The sequence below is a fragment of the Nyctibius grandis genome, chromosome 18 (assembly GCF_013368605.1).
Source record: "Nyctibius grandis isolate bNycGra1 chromosome 18, bNycGra1.pri, whole genome shotgun sequence".
In the NCBI taxonomy this organism is placed as follows: domain Eukaryota; kingdom Metazoa; phylum Chordata; class Aves; order Nyctibiiformes; family Nyctibiidae; genus Nyctibius; species Nyctibius grandis.
In genome coordinates this window covers 3335308-3355323 of record NC_090675.1, presented here as the reverse complement: position 1 = coordinate 3355323, position 20016 = coordinate 3335308, and the positions used below count along the sequence as shown (strand labels likewise).

The 20016-nt window shown below is 40.0% G+C and overlaps 1 protein-coding gene across 3 annotated transcripts in view; it reads left to right on the top strand.

Moving 5' to 3' along the window:
• CUX1 (cut like homeobox 1) overlaps positions 1-20016 on the top strand; it is a 276370-nt gene that overhangs the window by 96655 nt on the left and 159699 nt on the right. For all 3 annotated transcript variants that reach the window (XM_068415819.1, XM_068415820.1, XM_068415818.1), the window contains exon 3: positions 14766-14813. In XM_068415819.1, coding sequence (XP_068271920.1) covers positions 14766-14813 — 48 coding nt within the window. The remainder of the gene's footprint in view (positions 1-14765; positions 14814-20016) is intronic.

Genomic DNA, 20016 nt, shown 5'->3' with positions numbered 1-20016 from the left:
TTTAGGAGAAGTTCACAGGTCACTTAGTTGATTTAAAAACCATTGTTGTTTGTGCAGCTGATAAGGGGCAAAAAAGCTATTAGTTAACAGACCTAGTTCAGAAAAAATTGTTAATAATTCTAGCTTCCTACTTGCATCAACTGAAATTCTCCTGATTAGTTAATGTAAACAGTATGATTTATATTTTAATACTCCAGTTTACATGAAAATGAGCAATAATTTTCACACTTCCAGGAGTGTTTCATGCTGTTGCAACTTAAGTTTTTGTGTTTTACCCAGTTATGGGGAAGATAATGAAGTATTTCTGTATGGCAATCTGGCAAATATTTATGTTTTATGAACATATTACACACTTCAGTGTGCTGGTTTTTAATGGGTAACGCTCCAGAGTGTCAGTTAGAGCTGTCAAAAAAACTGAGCAGAAAAATGAAGAGAGCAAAGTCCTTGAGAAAATACTGGACAAGTTGTTTATGGGGGAATAACCGTGGCTGGTTTGGATCATGCTAATGGCTTACTTATCCAAAAAGTGAACTTGTGGTCAAAAGGAGGGTGCTTAACACAAGAGGATTTGGGGGGATATGGAACAGAAAGGTTGCGGTGAGTTGCCAAGCTTGCCTGAGAAATCCCAGCTCCAGCTGGGAGGCTGGCAGGGAGTGCATCGGCAGGTAAGCCGGCCGCTGCAGGGAGTGAGTGGTGCCTGCTGCACTGCACTGGGAGTTCAGCGGGCAGGCAAGAAGGAAAAAGAACCATAAAAATTAGGGGTCTAGGTCTGACACAGTTGGAAAAACGCAGATTGCAATCCAGAGAGGCAGTCTGTGGAGTTGTCTCTCTCACCTCCGGTGCATCTAGAACTTGACCAGTGAGCAGTTTTTGTCATGCAGTCCTTTCCCTATGTTCTGCACTATTAAAAAAAAAACACATGGAATATAACTGAATGATACCTAACAGTTGTTTATGCTTCCATTATCTGATAATGGCAATGAAACATTTCGCCGTTCTTGTAACAACTTTGAGAGCAGCGTCAAAAATAATGCATCAGACACCCTTGTCTGCTTTGATGAATCCATGGCATGAGTGAATTATCTCAGTCCTCAGATCCGATGGATCGTTCAAATGCTGCATGAGCTGTTCCAGCCACCGAGGTGGTAACTTCACCCCGGCATTGACAAGTAGAAAAGCTGCTCGAGGTGGCCGGTGCTAAGGGGGTTTCTGAGGTCTGGGTGGGTGGAGGAGGCAGCCTGTCTTTCAGAAAATCACAAAAGCCTGAGGCTGGTTTACCCTCAAAAGTTGTGTGGAAATAAATGTTGGTTAGCAGTGAGAGAGGGTGTGGGTTTTTCATTGTTTACCAGTTTACTATACACAAGAATATGGGTGCAGTTACAGTAGTGTAAAGATGTTTGTTTCTTTTCCCAGATGGGACTCACTATTCTAACTTGCAGTTACATCCAGAGTGGTGAAATTTCACTGTGTCAATAGCATCAGAATAAAAGAGCACTATTTTCTAATTTGAAAGTTAGCTGACTGTTTCTAGCTGCCTACTTAAGTGTGATGTGGTGAAGATGTTTCATACACGACTGTTACAAAGAAGGTGTCAGAGCAGGGCACGCTCCAAGCTCTGCCTTCAGGTGAGGTAACGGCGCAGGACGGCACGGGGGCTGGCGAGCGATCCTGTGTCACTGCTGCGTGCTCGACAAAAAAAAAAATCAAAGGCGGTTTCAAAGGCGGTTATTCTGATTTATGTAAAAGCTGTAAGAGCCTGAAAGATGCCCAGAGCGGCAACAGGAGCTCCCAGAGAAAGCTGGAATGTGGTCGCCATGTACAGCGTGGCACAGGCCAGGCCGCCGGCTCGCAGCGTCGCTGACAGCCGAGGCCTGTGTGGCGGGAAGGGGAGCGCAGCAGGGCCAGCGGCCTTCAACACCAGGGCTCCCGTCCCCAGCGTCTTCTGAAAAATTACCTTCCTCTTGTCTAAATCTAACGTGGGGTCAGTTTAATTTTCCCATCTTTTCATGTGCAAGTGGTTTACAAAAGGCTTGATCACTCCAAGCCCCTTAGGTTGTCCAGTGTCTGTTTTCTACTAGGAAGAGTCCTCTCCGGATGAGTAAGTAACCTACAAAAACACAGTTTTACTGGGTTATTGGAAGCCTTCTTTTAAAATGAGAGAAAATATACTGAAACATGCATTCTTCTTAAGTTTTAATAAGGTGAAAATTCAAAATAAATTTTAAAAATTAACTGTGACATGTTTTTATAAGTATAGATGATCAGGATCCAGTAAGTAGAAGTTGTAAAGTCAAATAAGTTGCTTAATCAATACAGATTCTGGGAGTCCGTGGTGTCACTTGCCCAATTTGCCCCTTTCCCCTCCCCCCCCTCCTTTTCTCCCCTAAGAATGGTCTTCAGTGTTTGTGCTGCCCTAGCTAAGAAAGAGATCAGTGGTTCAGAAATGTCAGAGTTTTTAAGGCTGTAATCAGTTGGGAAAACTTGATATGCTTTGGGTCTTAAGAGTGCTTATTCAAATATTGCATTTCCAAACACAGTGTTCCTTTACAAATTTAAAATAACATGTTTTAACTGCACGGTGTTAATAAGCAGCTGGGTAAGATACAATCTCCTCTGAACAGTAGCTTTTTCTTTAACTTTTGTTATCTGCGTTTCCTAAGACCATTTCACAGGACGAAGTGTGACTGCGCTCACATTTTGCGCCTGCAGCTCTCCATCCTCTGTGAATCTGGCCCACAGTTTTTAGCCATCAGGTGGTGGCTGTGCTACAGTTTGTCATCTGCTGAGGTTTCAAAGCGGCTCATGATCTTTAGGGCAATTAACTGTTGTATGCGTCTTGCACAGGAAGAGGCTGGCTGTGGATCTTTGCTTTAAATAATATTTAAAAGCCAGCCCTGTGGTATTTCGGAAGGGGGCTATGCAGCAGGATTATTTCTCGCTAATGTTTTTTCAGGTAGTTGTAAGCCAGCCGGAGGAGAAGTAGAATTTCAGAACTTTCAGCAAAATTAGTAAGGTACTGAAAATGTGCAAGAAACATCACGGAGTTTAACAGCTCAGTAGAGTGTTTTAACTTTTCTGTGGAAGCCCTGTGAGCAGTCTTCACTCAGGTGTTGTCAGCAAGCACCACTAAAACCCCAAAGTGTTTTAAGTTTGGGGTTTGTTGGGATTTTTTTTGCATCGCTTTTGCATTCATGTGACTGAACATGAAAGTCAGGGACTCAGTAAATTACTAGGCATTGTAAAATAAAACAATAATAGCATCTTGAATCTGTGAGAGAGGAGGATGCCATCTCCTCACTCAGGACCAGATCTTCCCCTGGGAAACACCTGCGTTTTAAATGCTCTACAGCAAATGGCGGGGGAGAGATTGAAACTATGGTAAATAACAACTGTACCTATGAGCTAAGCTGTCATTTGTGATATTATTTCCTTATGCAACTCCTGGGAGAGCAGAGAGCTGCAGATACCAGCTCTGTGCTGTTGTGGACACATCCCCAAAACCATCAGGGGTTTTAGTTTGATTTCTCATCGAGTACTATGCTGTTGCACTTTGACAGTGTTGTCTATTGGTTTGCTTTTTTGGAGGTTAGTCGTGAATTTTTTTCTGAAAATATTTTTGTGCATGTGTATTTTCTTTATAACAGACTTCAAAGAAAATTGTTTAATAAAGATGTTTCTAAATAAATGTTTCTTCACATGGCTCCTCACTTGAGGTTTTCTAGATGGTACCATCGCCTCTGTCTGTCATACTCTCCTGTTATTCCCTTGTGCATACAAAACTCAATATTTACTTTCAGTCTCTCATGTTTGTTTACCCAGGTTTCACTCCTGGGTTTGAGAAGCTGTAATCTTATCCATTTTGAGCCCTCAGTGGCACTTGATGTCCATTTTGAGGTGTGTTAGGAATATTTAGCTTAAAGCAGTTGCTTGAACTTGGTGTACCCTTTGCTTTGGATGCACAGAGGAGTTTTTGGATCGAGCTAAAAGAAGCCTTTAATATTGTATCACATACTATTGGTTTTGATGTATTCATTCAAGCACCTTGTAAAAATCATCATGTGTATAAAAGATGGTGGTAGTAAGAAGTTAAAATAGAGTATTTTTCTGGGTTGAAGGGTGTTGCAGGCATTGTTGGAATTCCTTTATAAGTCCCTGCATACATCAGTCAGTCAGTTTTAACCTCCCCTCTTTTTTCTGAGTGCAGATTTCACTTCTTTTACCAGTTTGTGCTAGACTTCTCATGACGCTTGGTGTTAATTGATATTTCAGGTAAGCAGTAACGGAAGATGTCTGTCTGGTGAGGGGCACGTCTTTGATAACAGTGGAATAGTAAATGAGTATGGCAGCTTCACGGCATCTCATTCTGGTTCACTGATATATAGAAATGTATCTCTGAGAAGCAGAACTTGTTAACAAAAGTTTATTTTTACTTAAGTGTATCTTAATTCAAATATTTTTACCATCTTGTAAAGACTGGGAAAATGCTTTTGAGAAAAGTAGTTGACAGTTTATGTCTAATTCAGTGGTATTGCAGATCAAGGAAGTTTGCCACAAAGACAGGAATAAGGTAAAAAGTTTGAAGCTTAGGTTTAAATGATTGTAGATAACTTGATCTGTAGTTGCCATATATAGTCATACAAGAAAAAGTCTGCACCAATCCTCCAGACGTTTATGGACTTCTCTGATTCATCTGTCAGAGCCAAACAGCTCCAGCCAAGAGATAGGGAATTTGTTAAACTGCATTAAGTTCCTAAATTGCTGTAGCCCAAAGGAGCAATTCTGCCTTTTAAGAGGGAAGAGTAGGAGGGAGTAGGCAGGGAGGATAGTGCATTATGAAGTCTCTACTTTGGTAAGAGTTTCAAGAAGATGAGTAACATTGTAGAGCTCTTTAAAAAAAAAACACACACACACACACACAAAACCTGAATTAATTTCCGTTGCTCTCATCAAAAGCTGGCTTTCTAAATTTAGCAGTTTCCTATAGATGCTCAGCTTATGCTAGCAACAGTAAAACTATTTTTCCTTAAGTGCAATTTGTCACCTCCCCCTTCTAAGTTAGTAGAAGATAAGCTTGTATTAATTCTGTTGATTTATTATTATACAAGTATGTCTCATTTTAATCTGCTGTTGAGTTCATTGTGATTCAGTGCTAGGCCTGCATGCCTTTAACGAAGGGGAAAAAAGTGCACAGGAACGACAGACTGTGCTCTTGCTCTGTCTCTGTCTTTGTCTTGTCTTTTAATCTTCAGTCCTCTGGGTTTCTTTTCCTGGTCTTTTTATCTCTTTCTTTCCCTGTGCCCCCCCCAAAAATACTGGAACAGTTCACAGTTCAGCACATGGATTTGGGAATTAGTCCCAGCTGAGACTATATATTACAGTTGTGAGAAGATGCTGCTGCTCAACAGCACTTTATGTGGGGTTTTTATTTCTAAAGTTCAACTAACAAACAGTAAATGTATTGAATAAGTCTGTAGTGAGATTTTGATTTCTTTCATCTTGATGATTCATTTATATCTACTGTGTGCTACCAAAGCATATGCATTATAGCTCTGAGCGTGTTTCGGTAGGAGTTTTGCCAGGAAGCATAAAGGCAGCAAAAGTTTGTTTTCTCTGAATTGCTTCACTTAGTGAAGCAACATGAAAAGATCTGTGCTGTATTTTTTTTATTTAGGTCAGGAGGATGACAGTTATATTAATTTTGAGGTGTTTTTACCAGGTATGCTAAATTAGATGTAGTAAACCCTTTGGGTCTATATCCTGGCGTTTTTGAGGTTGTCATTTTTTTTTTCTTCAAATTTCTCATCTTTGTAGGAATCTGAAGTTATCACTTTAGCTGCTAAAGGCATGGCAGCCCCCAAGCCGCAGCAGGTGACTAGCCAGGGACTCCCTGCATAGAAGAGGTCCCAAAGAACATAAAGATAGTGAAGATGACTGTCACAAGAGTTTTACAAATGTGGGATGTGGACTTGCAGGACAGCAGGCTTTTCACTCTGACCCTCAAGAAACAACTTGTTTTTTTGTAGGAGCAACTGGCTTTTGAATAAAACTGAATGGTCAGGATCAAGATTAAGCAAGCAAATCTTATAAAAAGATTATTAGAGGATTGCTTAGTATTGGATTTTCTTGCGTTGGAATCATGGAAAAAAGGCTGACTGTAATGATACAAATCACTAAATACACCTGTGTTCTTACATGCGGGTATGTCAGAGTATGATGAATACATGGCCTGTTCACAGCTAGAATTTTAATCTGTATTTAAAAGATAAGTAGGGAAAACAATTTAGCAATGTCTGATGTCTTGGCAATGCAGAGACTGCTCCCCCCCAATTTACATATAGTCTGTAAGGATCTGTGAGGATGAAGCCTGGTTCCTTATTATTATATTTAACACAGAATTATTATTCTTGGAAACTTGACCTGACTTTAAAGCAAGATGCTTGTATTTTGGAAATCTTTCCACTTGAGCAGTAACAGGTTTTAAAACATGAATGGTTTTTAGTACTCTTACTTTTCCTAAATAAAACTGTACATTGAAATCAATGATTTCTGGATGGTCCTACACATCTTTTCCTTGAGACTGAGGAGAAATCCAAATCTCATGAGCGCAGTGCTGCCAGACAGTACCCAGGTTTCTGATTTCATCATCCAAGAAGGCGAGACGGAGTGCTGAAGTAGGGTGCACGCTGATTCAGACACAGCTCTGCTTGTGCGGAGGGAATGTGGAAAATTACAGGTGCAATTATGGTTTCACATTAAATAGTCTTCTTTTTAAATCCACCATGTGAAGCATTAGTGTGTGTTTGAACTGGTGTTGTTAATTGGACCACAGTACTTAGATGCATTTTCTGCAGAGTCATGCCCCATGTCATTAGCTTCTCATTAAACACGTTAATTTTTTAAGACTCATAATAATTACTTTTTTTCAGAAGTTCCCCATTTTACACTGAAGAGAAACCTCTGTTCTGCAGGCTGTAATTCTGAGTAATCAGGGAAGCATTGTGAACTCTTTCGCTGCAGACTTTCAAAGTGGAAAATGAGCGCGCTGTAGTGGATGGAGAAGGAGATCCCGCAGGATGTGATTTTTGGGAGGAGTGTTAAGAATCATTTTCATTGGAAACCGCAGTTGCAGGGGCAGAGACCTTGTGGAACGACATGGAGGTTCTGGTTAAAACTTGACAAATGTAGGTGAGGCTGTTTATTGGGATGCACAACTAGGCAGTGAGTTTGCTTTCAGTTTTATTGGACAGAAGTACACATCTAATAAAATCTGCAGGTACTTAATATAAAGCTCACTACCAAGTAATTATGTTTTCTATGTGCAGAGATACTGGCCTAAGCCCTAAGAACGGCGATTCCTGCATTTCGCTGACACGTGGTTATCCCACTGGCAAGAACAGCGCACTTCAAAGATTCCAAAATATTTATTTGGATAATCAAATGGTTTTCATTACATAAATAAGTAGTGCTGCTGACCTGGGGTGATATGGACATGTGGTTTTTCCCATGACAGGGGTCTGTCATGGCATGTTTGGTGTTGCCTGCAGCCTTCAGCAGGGACTACAGGGTTTAATAAGAAAGCAGGACTAGCTGTTAGCAGGAGCAAAAATCTCCACAGGGCCATTAGCCAGTATGTAGACTTCTAAATTAATATGTTTTGTTAAAAATTATGCTTGATTCTCCGTGTACGTTGGTGAGCTGTTAAATAAGTCTTTTTTTTTTTTTTTTCCCCCTACTGGAATTGTAGTGTGACCAGGCTTTCATTTCATTAGAATTAGCTCCTTCCAAAGCTCTACCTGAGTCATTTTTGTTTTCATTAATTTTTTTTGTTTCCTAGCAACTCTAGTTTTTAAGTTCTGAATTGTTTCTGTTCAATGTCTTTTCTAGCCAATGTGAACTTGCTGTTTTACAAATGATGGCAAGGTTTTAACATGACTCTAAAAACTAAAAAAATTCTTTTTCAATTATATATAGTGTATGTGTGTGTGTATATATATATGCACACATACATATATATGGGTGCAACAGTTCTTCTTTCTCACAGTTGATTTTTTAAACAGTTGTGAAGGTAACCAGTCTGTTTATACGTTGCTGCATAGGCACAGAGTAAACTTGTTAGCTTTTTGTTTATTTTAGCGGGGAAGAAGCTATAAGAGGATTCCATTAAGTCTCGCGCAAGTGAGTGGTTCCATTGAAAGTAACGTGCCAGGCCCAGACCCAAGGCAATGTGGCAAGTAGACACCTTCACAGATGCTCCATTTTTCTCATGCCTGGGAAGGACTTGTCTCCTCACCAGTGAAAGGCACCACAGGACCAGCCCCAGAATGCTTGCTCACTCTATTTCTCCATGGCTTTGGCTTATCAGGACCCACGTGGTCTCCAGAGTTTGGTAGAAACAAGGGTATATCCACAAAGAAATCTTGAAACTTTTCTGTGTGTCTGCTGTCAAGGCTCACTTCTGGGATTGTCATGTGGCTGCAGTTTTGCAAAATGGACTGAGGTGGTTAAACAGCGAAAATTCCGTCTCTTTTCAAGGAATCTCTTTTAGTGTTTATTCTGTAGGCTCGTTGTGCCCCGTTTCATAACCTTTCTGAAGGTTCTCCCCCTGAATTACAATGCATGTGGTTTTGCTTAATATTCTACTTTAAGCTAAAGTCTGCTCTCACTAAATCAGCCGTTCAAAAATGGAATATTTTTTCACTTCTTGCTGGGTGGGTCCATACACTGAAAAATAGGTCAGGAACAGTAATCTAAATCTACTGCTAATAAATAATTAAAGCTAATGGAATTTGCACAAGATCTGTGAGCTGAAATATTTCAGAAAGCACTGTGGTGTACATTTTGCTACTGTAAATCAAGATTTTTTATTTATCATTGTGCTAGGTTGAAACATATCTATAAATGTTAGTTAAAACGATTTTTTTTTTGTACAGAGAAAATACTGGCATGTTAGTGTATTAAAATAACTAAAAATATCATAGAAAATTGATAACATCATGATTCATTCTTTTTAATGATTGGATTTCAAGTAAATATTTTAGCAGCCTTAAGCAATAAGAGGCTTTATATCTCATTAAGTCATAGTGTAAATTAAGCAATAAATTGTTTGCTCATATGATTTAATTTGCCTTGTATTTTAGGAATGAAATAAGTCACCTAACCTAATGTATAATACCTGTTTGGACAACTATCTGGGATTTCAGTTTCGTATCTTTTAGAGCAAAGCAAAGTGGAGCTTGCTGGAACTAATTAAACATAAAGGCTTAGATGTTTCCCTTAGTATGCCTCCAATCACATGTGCCAAGATCTCTGGTGGAAAAATTGCGTATTCTGGATTTTTCATAATTGCGGGTGCAAAGAAATAATATTTAAAACTTGTGTATTGGTGGGTGAGCATCTGACTGAGTGATCCCAACTTGTTCACTAATTTACCCATAGCAGGGTGAAGCATATATGCTTGCTAACTCTCTCTAATTAATGAGTACTACTAATTATAGTTAACTTGCAGATTTCTGTGTTTCACAGTGGCAAGTTGTGTCCTTGAAGTACATAATAATCAAACACACCTCGGAAGTTGATGCCAGCATTCTTCCAAATCCTTCACGCTTGGCTGCTTTTTACCTCTCCTCCTTTCAGCTATATTTATATGAGAGAGAAGCTCAACATTATGATCGAGATAATAGCTGTGTGGACGAAGTGTATGGAGCCCTGCCTTTGAGGGTACACAGATAAACATCCTCCCAATTGCAAGAAACAAATACCCGTCATACCAGCACTCTGCCTCTTGAAAGATGGGCTTAAACCTGCCTGCCAGTTTTTGACACGAGAGTTCCTCTTGAGACCATGCTATTTCTTCTTTATATGTTGATTGAACTGACAAATATCTTTCCACACAGTCAATATATATTGGATTTTGTTCTGGGTTGGTTTTTTTCCTTCCTTGTTTTTTTTTCTTTTTGTAAATTCTTATGAGAAAGTATCTGGAATCTCCGTGTTCAGCCCTGCCAATTTTGAGCGCGGGGCCAGTGGTTAGTTCCTTATTGCGTGTGGGCTAACGAGGAAGGAAATGCGAAGGGGTAAGATGGCAGGAAAGCCGTAGCATCTCGCTGGTGATAAGGCAGCTCAAAAATAGGTTGTGACAGCTGAACTAATGATGTCACCGACGCTGATACAAGTGGGCTGCTTCTCATTATGATTTCTCTGCCAGACATAGTGACATTCGCCAGCCAATGCGTGTCTCCAGTGACGATATATAGAACAAATCATAGGCAATGTGGTGCAGGAGGTATACGAAAGAACATTTGCCCAGTTTTTTGGTTTGTTTTATTTTACAATAGCAAATACTTCTGTAGACGATAAAGGTGTATAGGTCAAGCTTAGCCTTGCTGGACCACTTTATCAAACAGGGTCATGGGGCTCTTGTTGTGACAGTTAGAGATAAGCATTTTGGAGGTAAACGAGATGGAGCAGTCTGCGAGGAGATCAGAAGGTGCTGTGTAGCTTCAGACCTCAAGTAAATTCCAAATGCAGTGTTGGTAGCTTGACCATTGATGTGTCCTTTGTACTGTACACGGTGTATTAAGATAGCGATAGATAAATAATGTAGTTTAGTTGTCAGAAAGATGCATTTGTTGCCCAGGTTTTTACCATAGATTTATTCTTGGTTTATTTTCCATAGAGTTGTTTTTAATGACAATGGAAAGGGAGTTAAAAATTATTTGGATTCAGATCTCATTGTGTAGCTACTTGATAAAAATATAAACTCGTTGTTAATACTCTTGTAAAGGGAAAATGCTATATTAGCTTTCAGCTATCAGATTTGATTCAGATAATGATACAGCATCCTAATTCATAGTCTCTACTTCAGATATTGAGTTTGTCTGCCATAGAGCCTTTTTCAGAAAACTGCTCTGCTCTTATAAATCATCAAGAGAGAGCGTGCACGTTTAGATGGCATGGAAAAATAGGCTAATAATGTGATTGTATAGGAGTACTCGAATATTTCAATGCATTTGTGTTGATAAATTATCATTTGTTTTAATGTTCAGCTGCGTGTACCCTTTCGAGCTGTTCTGCGTGATCGCCATGATTTGCTGGCTGTATGCGGGTGCTGGAGTTAGTTGCTTTTCCTGTTTGATCACAGCCCAGGCAGTAAAGGCCACTACACTTTAAACAGATAATAAATCATATGGTGTCCTTGCTAACCAGGATTACAGATTCCCCTGAGTATGAACTGAACATCCTTCTTTCTGTTCAGTTTAGTGCAAAGAAGGTAAAATTCTATTTGATGTTAGTGTAATATTTTGAGATAGTCTGATGAGGAATTTTTCCAAACTGCCAAAAATAAATCTCAGCAGCAGAGTTTTAGCTGGTGACTTGAGGCATATGTATTCCTGACTTCTCTCTGTTTATTTTTACTTCCCTTTTGTTGTGAGCTGTCTTAAGTTTTGATGCTGTTTAGCCAAGGAAAGCATTATAAAAGTAGCCTATAAACTCTTTCCAAGGCGGGGAGGGTCGAAAACAAAAAATGGTGTGAAGAAAGTGTTTATGCCTTTTATTTTGCCACTTACCCACTGAACCTGCATGGCATACTTGGTTGCACTGAAAATACTGGAGCAAATTCCTAGCAGTTACTTTTCTTAGACTGTTTGCTCTGTGAAGATAATGGAAGTGGGATGCTCTGTCTCTATTGTTTAGCTGCAACAGATTTCAAGCTATTGCTAAGATTTCAAGTTGTCAAAGCATTTTACCCTGTTAAACTGCATGCTCTAATGATCAGCGTGTCCCAGGATTGCCCCAGATTGATTACTGTGGTATAACTGATTGCTTGCCAATGGGACTGAATCCCTTTGAGCTGCATTCTCCTCTACCATGAAATGTTTTAAAAACAGTTTTAACAAAAACAAAAGCTGCTGTCTAAATCAAGCACAACACATTTTGCCATTATGGCATGGATTTTGCTTGGTAACGTTTTGATTGCTGGGATGAGTGTTTAGCATCCTGAATTTGCTAAATGAAGGATGTGTGGGAATCAGATTTTGTACTTGAAAGCTTTTCTCCCTTTCTGACAGCTTGACCAACTGTTTTCTTGCCTTTGGGATGCCCCTTCTATTCCTTTTTTTTCCCCCCTGCTTCTCTCCCTCTTCTCTCTACTATCACCACCAACATCTCTCATTATTAAAGATGAATATGAAGCGAAGTCCTGACATAATTTATATCATGAAATAAAAAGTGCTGCAAATCCTGTCTTTCAAAAGTTAGTACGTGTCAGATGAGGCAGTTCAATAGCGGGGTCTTGGCTAGAGCTCCCCACGCACACAGAGAGCCCCAGGGCTTACGTTCTTCTGCCTCCAGAGCTGGCAGTGCTTTATTTCACTGAAAGCCGTTGCGGTGCTTTGTCACCTGCAGACGTACCGAGGGTGATTTCTGATGCTTACGCCAGGTGCTTAGACAGCCGGAGTAATGCCCCGCTCTTGAGAGCCGTGCAAGCGAGAGACTTGGGGCTGGTCTGGAATTAGGTCTCCTGTATTTCTGCTTTCAGTTTTGACATCAGTTTGCTGGCTGGCGCCAAACTAGTCAGTAAATTTAGAGGCAGTAGCAGGGACAGAAGCCCTAAAACCAATGATTTCCTACCAGCTGAGATTTTTATTTCAAAAAATTTTGCTTTGCTTGCATGGTATAATTTTTCCTGATTTTATAAAAGGTGCCAGTATCTTGACTGTAAATCTAATATCTCTGTTTGTAATTTCACTGTGCATTAAAACCTACCAGGCCAGATTTTGGCCCTGAATGTGGGCGTTTATTTTGCCATCAGTGGTTATTGTTACTTTCTTCAATGTCATCATCATCAGGTTACAAAGAAAACATGTTCTAAAATGTGCACAGCCCTCTGGTCTCCCAGAGTAGTCAGGAAGCGAGGAAAAGCTGCTCAACCTGCCAGTTTGCTTTGGTAGAGGAGTAATTTGTAGATGTTCATAATATACGAGGACAGTATCTAACCTTTCTCTGTCCTAAAACGGACAGCAGAAAATATCAGGAAATATTTGAGTGACTTGACTTTGTCGAAGAACAGAAGCCTTGTTGGGTTTGGTGCCGAAAAGGGAGCTTATAAAGCTGCAACATTATCCTTAGCTTGATAGGGATTAGCTGTATGTTAGTGCAGTAACCACTAAGTAGTGAAATTTGGCTGCTCATTTGTCTTTGATAGCTTCATTTGCTTTTGGCCCCCTAAGCCATTTCTCAGGGAGTGGGAGAACTCCTGATACTCCAACTCTCTGCATGACTTGTCATTTAAATGACAAAAATCACTTCTCTCAAAAGCCTACTTTTCCTTCAGGAAAATCAGATTAAATCCAGGGCTGAGGGCGTTTTGGTGAGTGGTTAAATGTCCAATATGTTGCATGACTTTAGATGGAAAACTAAATGCATTGGAAAAGAGAATTTCCCAACTTTTTAAGGTCACCTTCTTTTCTGAAAGGCCCAAAGCTTCAGCAGACCCTTTTTATTTAGAGAAAATGCTTCAAAGACCACTTTATGACCTCTTGCATGAGGTTCAGAGTAGCTAAGGGACCGTGGCCTGTATGAAGCTAGGAAGATTTCATGGTACTTCAGCAGTTCGTGGCTGTTACAGTTGCGAGCAGTATTCTCAGATCATCATAGGACTCTTGGTTGGAGGGGACATCCAGAGGCTGGCTAGATCTCACCTGGCCCTAAAAATGGGTCTTTGGCACCCACAGTAGGTCTGGTCAGCTGTGCCTGGGAAGTCTCCACGGATGGGACATCCACCTCCTTCCTGGGTAACCCACATCAGTGCTGCCCCCTGAAATGATGCAGCATCACGTTACCATTTTATACCTCTTACAGATTTATTTCTAGCTGTAAGTGTACTATGAAGTACACTTGTGCCTCATCAGTGGAATACCACAGCAAAAATAGGAGTCCAGCTTCTTGGCTGAGCATGAATAATACGGTGTCCTCTGCAAAGTTAAAGGATTTTATTCTTCAGGCACGCACATAATGAGAATTCTGAGAGCTTGTAAGTGAATTAGACCCAAACCGCTTAAAAGTGGAGCCACTGAGAATTTTATACAAGATATATATGCCTTTGTTGTCCTAAATTATCTTGGTTGTTAAGTAAAATTGTGCTATAAACTTTTAGAGTGATCCTGTGGGTAGTATTTTAATGAATTTTGTAGCCTTGTGTTGTAGTTCTGAAGAAGAAATTTTGAGTTATACAGAAACCAACAAATAATACTCTCTTCTTCAATGTGGCTGTCTCTAGTTCTCTGATGCTAAAGTCAGAGCACTCTTGAGAAAATGATAAATAAAACAGACTTTTACAAAATGGCAACACTCTTAGTTGAAATGATGGTCCAAGTCATCTTCCTTTAAGCCTAGCTTCCATTCGTGGCAATTTCTTTGGCGTAAGTTCAGAGGTGTAGCTGCTGTTTAGGCAGATAGAGGCATTTACTTCTAATCGTATTAGTGCTGCAGCTGAATTAGGAGATCGAAGGCGTTCAGTGCTTACCCACCATCACTACAGTTTTGTTAATTAATACTGTTTGCAACAGGTACATGTATATGTCAAACTGGAAATGCAGACTTGTTCAAAATGAATTCTAGGTATACTTTTATTTTAATCAAAGCTCCCATAAAATGCGATCAGCATTAAAGTAGTATTCCAGAACTGAAAATTGTGTTAGGAAAAACTTGACAATGACCTGTCCTTTGAAATTTTTCTGATGAAATATCTTGCTTCTGTCTTCTAGGACCTGCGCAAACAGGTAGCTCCATTACTGAAGAGTTTCCAGGGAGAGGTAAGAGCTTATCCTTCTCATGGTGCTTTCAGTGTTGCTTCACATGAGTCTGGTGTGCTGGCAGCCTTTCAGCGTGGCCGGGTGGCTACAGAGCCCTTGAGCAGAGAGCATTGCAGGGGTTCAACTCTTCTGCATTTTGTTGTGTGCAGCATATGTGTGTGATACGCTGGATTTGTGCTGGACAAGCTAAACTGGTCAAATCACTTCGCATTCAACATACCTGAGCATAAGTTTGCTGTTGCTGTGACTCAGGTGGCACATGCTAACGCGCTATGCCTCAGTGACTTGATGGTTTGAACGCTTAGTGAATGCAAAGTAATGTAAGTATACAAAAATATGAAGATACCACAAATAGTTTTCACTGTAAACCTTTTCAGCTGTAAAACATTGTGTTCTAAAAGGCTTGATGGAAAACCTCAAGTTGGTGGATGTTTGTTGGAAAACCAACAGAAATCGTTAACAGCTCTGGTGCTGGCTCGTAGTTTGATTTCTCTTCACACCACTCAGAGTGATCACAAGTTTAAAAGTCAACTGTTGTTATTTTGAAGAATTTCTATAGCAAAAGGCAGCTGGGCCAATTACAGAATTTTACATTTTAGCTGTGGACAGCACTGAAGCGCTCACTTCACATGAGGGCTTAGGCCAGATGGGGCTGTTGTACTGCCTCTAGGAAAATGCCCTGTATGAAGTTTGCGAATTATGTTTCTCCTTACAAAGATCAGTGCCTGTGTGGGGTGGTAGATTGAGGTTTTAGCTCTATTACACATTGTAGAGCTCTGCTCTTAAAGTTATCTGTGTTAAAGCAGCAACACTTTTTACTTTCTCAGTCTAAAAGTTGTTGGCTAATTTTGTACTTTTGCAGTTCCCATCAGAACACAGAGAAGTTCAAGAACGTGTTTTCATAAGTCTGCATAGGGAATTAGGTGCACAAAGCCCATTATCTGTAATGAGGGTTGCACTTCTGATTACTTGTACATCCTGCTGAATATGTATCCCAAATAGGCAATAATTCCTCATGTTAAAAGCAGTATGGTATTTTTTATTTTACAACTCAATTTCCCAAGTATTGCTAGAAATAAATAAATAATCAGGACAGCTTTGTCCTTGATATATCTAATAGTAATTTGTGAGAACAAAGAATGACTTGTGTGAGTCTGTTTGCCAATGGAAATTTACACTTTAAAATTGCTCCAAGTGGATTGCAGTGCTCTTAAAACCTTTTCACTTTAGTTTCAAGCTTGCAACGCACTGACTGAAAAGTGTATGTGTGCTTTCAGCACTGTTCTTTAATGAAGGAAGTGTCTGACGATAAAGTAAGAATCATCGGTCCAAATTTGGCTACAGTGAAGGAAGAGTCTCCCATTAGATCTTGTCTGTTGGAAACAGCTCACTGTCACCTCGGTATGGCTCACACACACTCCTCTCCAGTAGCTTTGTTTCACTAATGTAAAAGTGAAGTTTATATTGGTATAAATTCAACTTCACAAACTACAAGAGTAAAATTTGTTGGTAGAAATCCCCTCTTACATAAATGAAGCACCAGTACATTAAAAGATTGTGCTGCTGAATCTCTTAGGCGGTGATTCCAGTCTCCCTCATCTAGAAGGGTTTTAGAAACCTAAAAAAATCTGAACTAATCATGATTAACTACATAAATGCAGAACATTAAGCTGTGAATTGTGGTATTTGATTATAGATGTAATTACTGTAGCTTGTTTTGGAGACAAATGAAAATACCAAGAATATTAGCCTGTTTTGTTGAGTTCTATTTTATTTTTCAGTTTATAGATTTGGTCTTTGTTTATTGTTAAGGCTGACTTTATGAAAGATCATGAGATGAATGCTCCAGGTAGCTCAAAAACAGCGTTAAGCGTATAGTCTTTTCTGCATTTCAGATCCACTGGAGACGCCTCATCTTACTCTCCCCCAAGATGGCTCAGCAAGCAGCATAGCTTGGGGCAGGACACCCACCCCCTGATCTCCACAGGATTGTTTTGCACTAGCGTATTACCTGTTAGGTGATATCCAATGTCCTGGGAGGTGGTGGCAGAGGGACCTTTCAGTCACACAGTACAAGCACTTTGGGATGTGAGCAGGGAGGAGGAAGGAGGAATAGGGAATGATCTGCTCATAAGAGGTTCCCTGCTTCTACTAGAGACTTGTCTTCAGGCCCAGGCTAGGATATTTAAAAAAAAAACAAACAACAACAACAACCAACCAAACAAACAAAAAACCCAAACAACAACAGGAGTAAGTAAATAAAACAGAGGTAAGCAGAGAAGTAGTGAAAATAGATGTTTTTCTAGAGTCCCTGCTGCTGGAGAGAGAGGGTCCTCGAGCAGCAGGTAGGGAATGCTCTGGTTCACACCTCTGTAGGCATTGTGGAGGGTATTACTGAGCCTTGGAGCACCACCTTCTTCTCACCGATCTCTCGTACAGAAGCTAGGAAAAATAATTCTTACATGATGCAGCTTCTCCGTTTACCGTCTCCACCACATTTTTGCCTCTGACTTCTATCTTCACCCCTGCTGCTATTGCCCCATCCTTTTCTTGATCCCTAACAACAGAGCTTGCATGTCCAAGGAATATTAAATTATGATTCTGCCTCAGAAGGGGAGTGGGCTTTTGCAAATCCCATGTGGGATGACTGTGGTCCACAGGGCTCTGGGCACTAGGGAGGGCCAGAAGATCAGAAGGGACAGACAGCTCCCTAACGAGCAGAGGTATTTACGTAGCTTTACATGGATATTGCTGTGTTCCTGCCTACCTCGGGACCGGCTCCCCACCTCCTGCCTTGCCTCAGCACTTACGCTAGTGTGATCCTGTGGTGAGCACAAAGTTTTCTTTTTTCCCCCTTTTTTTTGCTGGCTTAGTTTCCTGCCAGGTTGGTTCACTGAAGTAGCTCACTGCAGGCTCCTCCTGGGCAGGGGAGAGGCCAGGAGAGCAAAGCCAAGGGCAGAAGGAGTGCAGCTGTGCCAGCTTAGGTTGGCTTAAACTGTCCTTGAACTGTACCCTCAGCGAGCCTGACGTGACTTGGAGAGAGGTTAACTTAAGCTCACATATTTAAATATCCTCCCCAGCATGCTTTATGGGACATCTGCTTGTAAACCTGTGGCTAGTTCACTTTTTTAAATAAATCCACAGGTCACTTCAGCCAATTTTTCTTTTCAGTTTGAGCATGGATATTGATACTCCCCCGTTGTATTTTCCCTTTGTATAATATGAATTTATAAATAACCCCCCCAAGCCAGAACATTCTGTATTCTGTGGATACTTATCTTCTTCCTTCAGATGAAAACTGTTCCAGTTATTAAATATGCACTTTCCATTAGTAGCTGGAAATAACTTTTTTTTTGTATAGTCTTGGTGCTTTAAGTAACTGGATTTTTTATGAAGACAGTTAAAGTAAAAGCATTATGAAAAGGACTTTAGCATGCTACAAATTTTAAAATGCATTCCTAGTTCAATGTGAGACTATTAATTCATCACTATAGTGTAATTTTATTATAGTACTTTTTCCTTATTTAGGATTTTAATGGAAATTTGGATGCAGGGGTTTTTTTTAAATGAACAGAATGTTGTGTCTGATTCAAAGCTGATGGTCTTGGTTTTTTTGATTTTTGTGGGTAACTTTTCTAACTTTCCTGGAAGATTTAAGATCTGGATGGTGTAGAAAGGCTATTGTGAGCAAGACAGAAGTCATTAATTTGAGGTGTAAAATTCCTGTCGTTCCTATCTTAAATCTGTTTTTTGTTGGTTTGTTGTTGCTTACCATTAACCTGCGGATGCAACTTATTAGTGGTTTGCTCACCATATGCTGGGCTAAATATCAGAAAAGGCTAAAGAGCTTTATCATTCAATGATAAAATTATTATATATAATTTGCAAGTTGGCAAGGCACTCCTTCAGGCAACCATCTAAATAAGCTGTGTTCCGAGTAGGTCATTGTGTGTTGTCATGTTTACATCAGTGGATGGGTATTTGTACATGAAATCTTAAAAAAAAAAAAACCAAACCCAAACTTATGTTCTTGGGCTACGTTAATTTACAGAACTGAAGCTGTGGTATGGAAATCTAAAGTTGGAATCTGTATTTGTGAAGTCATCAAATAGATATTTTAAGGCTGGGAAAGGATTTCCTGAGGTCATTAGCATTCTTTTCATGTGGCATAACAGTACTGTCCAACAGTAATGCAGTAATCCCTCATTTGGAGAACCCTTTAAGGCACATACTCCAAAACAACGCACTGGACTTAATTTCTGTGAAAACTATTTCTCATATTCTTCTCACAAAGCAAGTACTTTTAAGGGTATTGCCATTCTGATGAGACCACTCTGGCTCCCCACTTAGCTGAATTGCTCTTTAAACTATTAATTTGGTCAGTAGAGTAATTTAATAATTTTCCATATGCAGACAACAGAAGCTGAAAATCGTTTGGTGTGCTGGAACTACTAATCATGCCTTTGAAGGAGTACTCTAATAACGTGTGTGTCCAAACAACTTCAGACCTGCTTTCCTTCTACATTGTGAAGGAGTATTCCTTAGCTGATATTAATCTTTTTTTTTTTTTACCCCCTTTAATTTCCTTATGTTAAATTTACAAACCTAATTAATACAATTTCTTTCCTGTAGGTTCACTCCATGATGGCTCAATTAGAGTAGCAGTAGAACTGTGGTTCAATATTCAGGCCAGCTTCATAATTGAAAACACATTTTCTTCTCAAAAGCTGCAGCTGGTTTGGTTCTGCTCATGCAGAAGAGGATATAACCTTGCATAACATAGGAAATGAACGGTTGAGAGAGAAGCCAAATTCAATTTCAGTCAGATATTTTGAGGATAAGTCCATGATCTATGGAAGCAAGGGAATGAAAAGTGTGTGTATGTGGAAAGCAGCGTATTCAGCACTCTATTAATCACGGCTAGCCTGGGTGCTGTTGTGTGCTGTTGCGTTAGCACTGATTCTAGTACAGAGGCTGGAGAGCAGCCAAACACTCCAGAAGTTAACCTCTTAAAGACCCTGAGCTGCTTTCTGTTGAATAAATGTAATTTTGTGGTCAGAAATAAATGCTTGTGATGTAGCAGGAGCTTTGAAAACAACAGCGTGGCAAAGCTATTACAAATTGCTCTATGTTGGGGAAGTCAACAGCATACATCAAAATTCAGAGCTCGCGTCGTGCTGATTTAGGCCCAGAGCTTTCCTGC